At 44.7% G+C, this 10308-nt stretch overlaps 1 protein-coding gene across 1 annotated transcript in view; it reads right to left on the bottom strand.

The window, feature by feature from the left end:
• Nucleotides 1-3197: 3197 nt before the first annotated feature.
• LOC126262586 (uncharacterized) overlaps nucleotides 3198-10308 on the bottom strand; it is a 90056-nt gene continuing 82945 nt past the window's right edge. Inside the window, exon 4 of the mRNA XM_049959323.1 lies at nucleotides 3198-7281. Coding sequence (XP_049815280.1) covers nucleotides 6094-7281 — 1188 coding nt within the window. The 3' untranslated portion in view covers nucleotides 3198-6093. The remainder of the gene's footprint in view (nucleotides 7282-10308) is intronic.

The raw sequence follows: 10308 nt of genomic DNA, 5'->3' as shown, positions 1-10308 counted from the left end.
ATAATTTTTTTTTAATTACTGAGAAGTTTGCATAGCTACATTCACATACATTTGTTTGAATCTGCTAACTGCAGTCAAAATTCGATCCCACTCTCCACGTTCTCTCTACAGACTTACCTCCATTACCAAAATGACTGTCTGCTGACGGTTCCAAATGTGAGATACTAACCTCTCCATTTCCTCATCTGGTTGTCCTGTGAAGCACAGTTCTCCCCAGTTTTATGTGGAGTATGAAAACTTACTGATCATCAGTTGTAAAACATTTATTTAAGTACTCAGAAGCTGTAGCAGAACATATGAAATAAGGTGATAAAACAAGGTGACAACTAACCTACTTGAGAATATATTAATTGGTCGTATATCAGGTAAATACTTTTGAGGAAAATCTTATCTTTAGGAAAATACTAGCACTATTGTCTACATAAAATAACGTTGGAAGTTTACCAAAAAGGTAAACACATAATCGTGTACATTAAATGAATATATATTCACCCTAACAACATTAATGTTGATCTTTAAAGGAAACGCTAATGTAATCTCTGCTGTCTTTGTTGTGCATTTAAGCATTATTTCACTGCAACACCATCTTTGAGGTGCACATCTATCCAGATATGATCCATCATGACTAGTAATGACTTTTTAACCAACCACGTAATTTTAGTCAGCACCAGAGGAACAGGAAAGTCATATGTTACTTACTTATCTCTTTCAGTTACTCAAGACTTTCAACAATCATAAATCGTAGCACCTATATAACTGAGAACAGTCTGCCTTCAGTCTCTTATTGGCAAAAGTGGTTAGAGCACCCAAAAGTTCTCAAGAAAAAATACTGATTTCTGCTCTACCATATGTTACAAGAACACTAATCAGCATACACAGTGAAGTTCGAATACTGTAGTTATCAGTAATGTCGACAATGATATTGTGTTGGTAGAATATCTCCTATAATAAACATGAGAAAATTTTTCATCAGTATAATCCAAGTACATTTTGTTTCACATGTAGTCTTATAAACGATTGCGTGTTCTATCGTTGATCAATGAATAAACCAATGTCTGCATGATTTTTTTTATTTACAAGATTAATTATGTCTTAGATTTAACACAGTCAAAACGTGATTTAGATATGCAAAGTGCATTAATACTCATAATGATGTGACAACTGTGACTCAACAAGCCACAAAATAAAACAGCTTGAACAGTAAGAGTACTTTTAATACAAAATGGAAGTTAATATGAAAAATATGTCATCTTGTGTGAAACTTGTAATAAGTAAGAAAAAGTTTTCTACAAAGTAACAGAGTTTCTTAAGATAACTAAACATTTTTATTGAATCAATCTTATGAGTGGTTTCAGAAGAAGACATTGATTCTCAAGTGAATTAAGGGAACTGACTTTTTCTTCTGAACTGCACAGATATCTCATCTGTATAATTGTTTCCATTGGATCCCATATCGTCTGTGATGCCTTTTTACCCCTTAAGACTTTTGGCTGTGTTCTCTCCGCTATTTAGCTTAGTATGTGACTCACTGTCCTTTCTCTCAGCGGAATAATATGCAAACCACCTCTTTCTCTCTGTCACATACAAAGTCCACTCATTTCTTTCTCTATATATCCACATAAGCACAACAAAAAATTAATCATTTCTTTTGCTGCAAATTACAAATAACAAGTATTACCCAAAAATCAAAAAGTAACAAAAGGTAATCAGTAAAAAAGGATTGATAATAATAATAATACACTCATGTTAAGAAATGACAGAACACCTTGAACGACTACAGATATTACGTTCATATTACCAGGACATGTACATTAGTATGTTCTGTAGAAAATATTAGCATTTCAACCATGTTGACACGTGGGTACGAGGTCAACACCGATATCGGAGGAGGAGGAGATTAGTGTTTAACATCCCGTCAACGACGAGGTCATTAGTGACGGAACGCAAGCTCGATTTACGGAAGGATGGGGAAGGAAAGCGGCCGTGACCTGTCAAAGGAACCATCTCGGCATTTGCCTGATATGATTTAGGGAAATCATGCATCGATTTCGAGCCGCAACTTCACCTGCCGATAAAATGTGCCTGAATCTCTCATTGTCGCTATAAACCGAAGCTAAGGGATTAGTGTGACTTACAGGGTGACAATTATTGAACCATCATAAATACAATGGTCATAACTTCTGAACGGTTGGCGTTAGGACGTTCAAATTGCACGGTTGGTCGCGGGGCATGATGGAAATTGTTGATGTGAACATACACTGCTGGCCACCGTAAATGCAACACCCTGAAGGAAGCATCCGAATCAAGTGAAATTTACACCATGGGTTTGCGGCGATGAGATATGCAACTGATTAGAATTTCAGCGCAGACGCACATCACGCGCGCCTGTGGCGCCACCTCATAGCGCCATTTAAGGCTTGGCGATTTCGACGAGTGTACGTTCGGCACGTGTGTTTACCTCGTTGTTGATCCACAAGACGATCAGTTATGCCTCGTGGACAACAGCGAACATCTTTTGATCAAGTATCCGAGTTCGACAGAGGAAGGATAGTGGCTTACCGAGATTGTGGATTATCATACAGAGAAATCGCTAGTCGTGTTGAACGAAACCAAACAACTGTAATGCGGATATGTGACCGTTGGATGCAGGAGGGTACGACGGACCGACGTGGTCGATCGCATTCACCTCGGTGCACCACTGCACGTGCTGATAGGCATATTGTGCGCATGGCAGTGACGGATCGCTCAGTGACATCCCGAACCATAGCACAGCACATTGCGTCCTTAACGCATCATCCAGTGTCTGCGCGTACCATTCGACGCCGTTTACAGCAGAGTGGTCTGTCCGCAAGACGTCCATTGCTTCGTCTACCATTGACGCAGAACCACAGACGTCTCCGTCGCCAATGGTGTGATGACAGACGGATGTGGACGGCAGAATGGAATGACGTTGTCTTTACTGACGAGGCACGCTTCTGTCTGCAGCACCACGATGGTCGGATTCGAGTGTGGAGACACCGTGGAGAGAGGATGCTGGACAGCTGCATTATGCACCGCCACACTGGTCTTGCACCGGGTATTATGGTATGGGGCGGTATTGGATATTACTCTCGCACGCCTCTAGTACGCATTGCCGGTACTTTAATAGCCGGCGCTACATATCCGAGGTGCTGGAGCCAGTTGTCCTTCCTTACCTTCAGGGCTCGGCCACAGCCATATTTCAACAGGATAATGCGCGACCACACGTGGCACGCATTGTCCAAAGGTTCTTCGTCAATAACCAGATTGAATTGCTTCCCTAGCCGGCTCGCTCTCCGGATCTTTCGCCGATAGAAAACATGTGGTCCATGGTTGCTCAACGAGTGACCCAGATTACATCCCCAGCTGCCACACCAGATGATCTTTGGCAACGTGTGGAAGCTGCTTGGGCTGCTGTACGCCAGGAACACATCAAACGTCTCTTTGACTCAATGCCGAGACGTGTGGCAGCGGTGATCTCCAACAATGGCGGCTACTCTGGCTACTGATTCTGGCAGGAACCACATGTCACAGACGTCTGTAAACGTAATCATTTGATACTTGGTCAACATGTTATCTACAAAATAAATCTTGTTGTGCTACCTCTTGTAGTTCTTGGTGTTGCATTTACGGTGGCCAGCAGTGTAGTTTGGTTTAGCGACAAAGCCCACTTTCATTCGGATGCATTCGTCAATGAGCGAAAGCCCAATCACAGAATAATCGGTGCGATATTCCTTGATGGCACAGTGACTACAGAACGAGACGTGAAGGTTTCGGAGGACGAATTCAACCCCATTATCCAAAGCGTCCCTGATTTTGACAAGAAGTGGTTCATACAAGACGGAGCTCGATCCCATCGAAGCAAGAGAATGATGTCCTGGAGGAGCACTTAGGGGACAGCATTCTGGCTCTGGAGTCCCCAGAGTCCCCTGACAAGGGCCTCGATTGGCGGTATTATTGTCCGTATCTCAACACATGCGACTCCTTTTTGTCGGGCTATATTAATGACAAGGTATACAGAAATAATCTCTGAGCTGAAAACAGCTATTCAGGAGGTGAACGACAGCAACGGTGATCCTACACTTCAGAGGCTCATGCATAATTTCGCTATTTTTCTGCGCCACATCATCGCCAGTGACGGCAGGCATATAGAGCATGTCATAAGCTAAATTCGAATATCTGTAGTGACGCTTACATGTTGAATAAAGTGCACGCACACAGTAGTTTGTAACTAATTTGCGTTTTTTTCATATGGTTCAATAATTGTCAGCTATAACCGACACGCAGGATTCTTCGCAGACGTATGGCGAACCATGCGGTCAAATCAGTCAGTTTGAAAGAGGGCGCATTGTGGGCATGAAAGAATGTGATGCATCCATCCGGAAAGCTGCTGCTCGTGAAGGACGAAGTGTTTCGGCAGTGCAACGGGTGTGTGCAGAATGATTCGTGGAAAGCCGTAGAACACGACTAGGTGGGTCAGCCCGCACCACCCAGAAATCCCCCGTAAACATCGACATCTCATCCGAACAGGACAGATCTGTGTCCACTTCGGGTGTGGCTCAACAGTAACACTGTAACACAACGTACACTATCAGGAATGACAGTTCGTCGCCGTTTATTACGGCATTTGTTACGTGCGCCTCGTCCACTTCTCTGACTACCTTTGACGAATGTGCAGAAACATGCTAGACGGCAGTGGTGTATGGAACGTCGTGACTGGGGACAGGAATGGCATTAGGTATTGTTTTCGAACGCATCCAGGTTCTCTTTGTTTCAAAATGACTGCCATGTTTTGGTTCACTGCAGACAGCGGGAATGGCATCACAGTGACTCAATTCGCACAAGACATACAGCGCAACTCAAGCGCTGACGGAGTGGGGTGCTATTGGTTACAGCCACAAATCACAGTTGGTACATGTACAGGGCACTGTGACTAGTGTGACCTACGGGAATGACATTCTGTGAACCGTAGCCATATTCTATCTGCACAACATCCCAGGCGCCACTTTTCAGCAAGAAAGTGCACGAAAACATGTTGATGCACGAACACGTGGCTTCTTGGTGTCACAGGACGTCAGCCATTTGCCCTAGCCCACCAGTTTACCAGACTTGTCACCAAATCAAAAATGTGTGGTATATGGTGAAATGATGAAAGCAGTGCTATGACCAAATGCCACCTGCCACAGATGAACATTGTAATCAGGTAAACGCAGCATGAAAGGCTATATCGCCGGCCGGGGTGGCCGAGCGGTTCTAGGCGCTACAGTCTGGAACCGCGCTACCGCTACGGTCGCAGGTTCGAATCCTGCCTCGGGCATGGATGTGTGTGCTGTCCTTAGGTTAGTTAGGTTTAAGTAGATCTAGGTTCTAGGGGACTGATGACCTCAGAAGTTAAGTCCCACAGTGCTCAGAGCCATTTGAACCAAGGCTATATCATAGGACGGCATTCGCGCCTTATACTAGTCGATGGCATCATCCACGGAACTAGTTACCTGGGACCATGGCGGATCCTCTGACTATTAGGCAACAGGATGCATGCTGAACCGAGGTAACTGAAATGCGTATCATTTCTGCAGGACATGCTAATTTATATGTCCTGTAAATATGAACGTCCAATCTCTACTCGTTTTAGGTGTTCTGTTGCTTTTTAACATGAGAAGCAAACAAATAAAGTGAAACTGTAGCTATGCCATATTACTGTGCTGCAAGTTTGACAATACTGAGATAATCTAAGTAATATAGTACCAAACTTATAGTGCTTTGATTGCAACAATGGATTCCAAACACTGCACAAATCTTGCGTTACAAGGAACACAAAGCTTTGTTGAACACTTCATGTACCATGAACTGAAGCTCAAAATTGTGAGGTACTTCTACCTTGCATAAACATGTAACTATACCTTATACACAATATCACAAGGTAAAATTGGTGAAGTCCTTTATAATAAAAACACATGTTACATTTACTCTAAAACAATTGTGTTACGGAAACTGTTGCAAAAAAAAAACAATATTTTGTCTTTCGCCATTCCAGTTCGGAATGCACAAATTCCCTAAGTACACCGTTTTTATTTATCACATTGCCTGTTTACAGCATGGACAAATTGTGTCCTGTTTCTCTGCGGCATTTGTCATCAGTTTCTCTATATCATTTATCAGTTCCTCAATGTGATCTTTGTACCGATGATATACCTTATGAACATAACGAATGAAGGCTTTGGACATTTGAATTCCGTGTTCCAGGTTGAAACGGTCGTTATCTACGAACTTATGAATCTGTCTTTCAAGGTGCAGAGTTTCATCATATGTAGCCATCATTTCCCTAACAAGCTTGCTAACGTGATACCAGATAAGCTGCCACCATTTTGCGTATTTATTGTTGGTCCTCGAGCACACCAGGTGTGTGAGCTCATCCACAACTGACATCATAAGCACAAGCTCATTTCTGCCTATGGTTATCCCTTGTATTCCCTGCTGCAGCTGTGACGTAAGTGCATTTATTGCCTCCGTTGCGTCACTGCTCAGCGACGTGTTTCTACCAGAGGAGCCTGCAATGTTAGAATTGAGTACTGAGTCAAAACGAGCTCTGAAAGTGGCATCGGATATTTTGCCCTGCGATGCCTGCTTGGCCAGTGAGAGGAACTCCTTCCTTTGCTCTTTGCCCAGCTCATACAACTTCATTGGGTGTATTTCTGCACTACCATTCACGATAATGTTTCCATTTTCAGAAAAAATTGCTTTGTGGCCACCAAAGTCTTTTCTTGTCCTAACGATGCCAGCAAAGAAATCGTCCTTATTGTCAATGCTACGGATGCCCCTAATAACTTTTGCATTGCCGTCCACCAAATTGTCACCAGTAGCTGCGGTGTTCCTTGCCAACTTCTTGAACGCTCTCCTGTGTCTGTTGCTTCTCAGACTCTTCTGGTAATCTTCTATTACTCCCTTTTGGGTGTCCTTGATTATCTGTGAAGCTGTCTGGAAGTTGACTGTTGCGTGGGTGAAAAATAGCACCGAGGCACTGAACTGGAGCACTTCGAGAGGTGTTGCCTCGCCCTCCTTGATGCGCTCGCCAAGGCTGAAGGCTCCGATACCAATACCCGTCGCGTTGACAGCCAGCGAGGTGACGTTGAGGGCGTTGCACGTTATTTGGCCCGTCCTGCTCATCACTTGACCGTTCCTGGCCAGAGCTGCCGCTCTGCTGGTCGCTGTCCCTGCAGCCACTCCGACCGCGCTTCCCGCCACGGACAGCCAGGACAGAGCCGCCTGTGAAGCAGAGCACGAGATCAGGGCGCTGTCCACACAAAGTTAGAAGCAAACATAAAAACGTTCCCTCTGCCCGCAATGACATTCTCGCTGCTGGCACATTTCTCCCTCTCTCCCTCTCTCCCTCTCTCCCTCTCTCCCTCTCTCTCTTTCTTTCTGTCTCTCTCCCTCCCCCCTCTCTCTCTCCCTCTCTCTCCCTCTCTCTCTTCCTCTCATCCTTAGTATGTCACTGAAAGATATGAGGAATTCAGCGATAAATACGCTGGGGTCGAAAATAAAGGCACAACAGGAAATCTTGCAAGGTAACATTTTCACTACTGGCCATTAAAATTGCTACACCACGACGATGACGTGCTACAGACGCGAAATTTAACCGATAGGAAGAATATGCTGTGATATGAAAATGATTAGCTTTTCAGAGTATACACACAAGGTTGGCGTCGGTGGCGACACCTACAACGTGCTGAGATTAGGAGTGTTTCCAACCGATTTCTCACACACAAACAGCAGTTGACCGGCATTGCCTGGTGAAACGTTGTTGTGATGCCTCGTTAAAGGAATTTGATAAAGGTCGGATTGTAGCCTATCGCGATTGCGGTTTATTGTATCGCGACATTGCTGCTCGCGGTGGTCGAGATCCAGTGACTTAGCAGAATATGGAATCGATGGGTTCAGGAGGGTAATACAGAACGCCGTGCTGGATCCCAACGGCCTCGAATCACTAGCAGTCGAGATAACAGGCATCTTATCCGCATGGCTGTAAAGGATCGTGCAGCCACATCTCGATCCCTGAGTCAACAGATGGGGACGTTTTGCAAGACAACAACCATCTGTACGAACAGTTCGACGACGTTTGCAGCAGCAGGGAATATCAGCTCGGAGACAATGGCTGCGGTTACCCTTGACTCTGCATCACAGACAGGAGCGCCAGCGATGGTGTACTCAACGACGAACCTGGGTGCACGAATGGCAAAACGTCATTTTTTCGGATGAATCCAGGTTCTGTTTACAGCATCATGATGGTCGCATCCGTATTTGGCGACATCGCGGTGAACGTACATTGGAAGCGTGTATTTGTCATCGCCATACTGGCGTATCACCCGGCGTGATGGTATGGGGTGCCATTGGTTACACGTCTCTATCACCTCTTGTTCGCATTGATGGCACTTTGAACAGTGGACGTTACATTTCAGATGTGTTACGACCCATGGCTCTACCCTTCATTCGATCCCTGTGAAACCCTACATTTCAGCAGGATAATGCACGATCGCATGTTGCAGGTCCTGTACGGGCCTTTCTGGATACAGAAGATGTTCGACTGCTACCCTGGCGAGCACATCCTCTAGGTCTCTCACCTTTGACAACTTCTGGGCAATGGTGGCCGAGCAACTGGCTCGTAACAATACGCCAGTCACTACTATTGATGAACTGTGGTATCGTGTTGAAGCTGCATGGGCAGCTGTACCTGTACACGCCATCCAAGCTCCGTTTGACTCAACGCCCAGGCGTATCAAGGCCGTCATCACGGCCAGAGGTGGCTGTTCTGGGTACTGATTTCTCAGGGTCTATGCATCCAAATTGCATGAAAATGTAATCACATGTCAGTTCTAGTATAATATATTTATCCAATGAATACCTGTGTATCATCTGAATTTCTTCTTGTTGTAGCAATTTTAATGGCCAGTGGTGTATTTTGCCTTAAAACGGTATAAAAAGGTGATAGTAAAGTAGAAACGACGTAAAGCATACGGATATAATCAACTGCAACATGCATAACGGTAGATAAAAATGTTGTTCGTTCTTTTCTGAACTTAATGTTATCTGCTCATACAATCTGACAACTGGTTAATCTGCTCACTACGGAGTGTGACCACATCTGGCACCAATACACCCCTGACAACAATGGAGCATACTGTGAATGGTGTCATCAACCTCATTTTGAGGCAATAACGCCCATTCGTTCTGCTGAGCTGCTCACTAGTCTTTGAGAGTCGTTGGTGGATGCTGATTTGATGCAACCCGTCTCCCTTGTGCATCCCAGACGTGCTCAATGGGATTCAAATTGGGAGCGCCAGCAGGTCACGCCATGCATGCAATATCTCCGTTTCCAAAAAACGCCTATGAGGTCGAACATCATCGTCCATCAGTACGGAGTCTGGGTCTACAGCACCAAGCAACAACCGCAAATGAGGTCTCGAGATGTCGTCACGATACCTAACAGCAGTTAAACCTTGCCAATTCACCTGCACTCTACTCAAGACGGTCCTCCCTTTTGAAGTCACACGTGGTCGGCCCTGCCTTGGTTTTCGGGATACGGTTTCGGTCTCTACAAACTTGTCGCCTCATTCGAGAAACAACAGAACGATCTACACAAAGCCATCAGTTTACGAGCCCCCTGCTTCCAGTCTTCCTATGGCTTTCACAGCAGAGAGACAGTAGGCGTCTTCTCTGTGCCATACTGCACCGTCTGCGACTGTGTACACAACGATTGTGGATGTGGTTCTAGCCTGGAAACATTACCCCGCTTGATAGGTGCCATGACGTCATCGTGGGCATAGTTTTCCGTTGACCGAGATTCCATCTTCGGTGCAGAATACGATCGTTGAAGGTTTGTGTGACTGTACCGTGAATGAGACACAGGACGGGGAAACAGCAGTTTGGTGATTTGATTTTGGACACCAGTGTATCTGAACAACTACTCAAGGATCTAAGAAATAAAATAACAGAATGAACCTCATCAACTAAAATCTTATCTTCTTGACTCTTCACTGAGAAAGTACAGTGTATCTAATATAATTCGTGTGCCACTTACTCGACCATCCACTGCCAATTAAGCTGAAGTTGAAGAAAGTACCTTTTCACGTAATATCTAAATATCTTTGTCATGCCAAAGACTGCTTCGTCTTCAATCGCAGAAGCTTTAAGTGTACAATTTACGGTACTATGTTGCAACTTGTGATGCTAAAATGTCAGCGCAGCAGCTTTGTCAAACTTTTTCACATTATTTTTCACTATCTCACTTGTAGC

Source organism: Schistocerca nitens, chromosome 6 (assembly GCF_023898315.1).
Source record: "Schistocerca nitens isolate TAMUIC-IGC-003100 chromosome 6, iqSchNite1.1, whole genome shotgun sequence".
Lineage (NCBI taxonomy): Eukaryota > Metazoa > Arthropoda > Insecta > Orthoptera > Acrididae > Schistocerca > Schistocerca nitens.
This window is presented reverse-complemented; position numbering and strand designations above follow the sequence as displayed.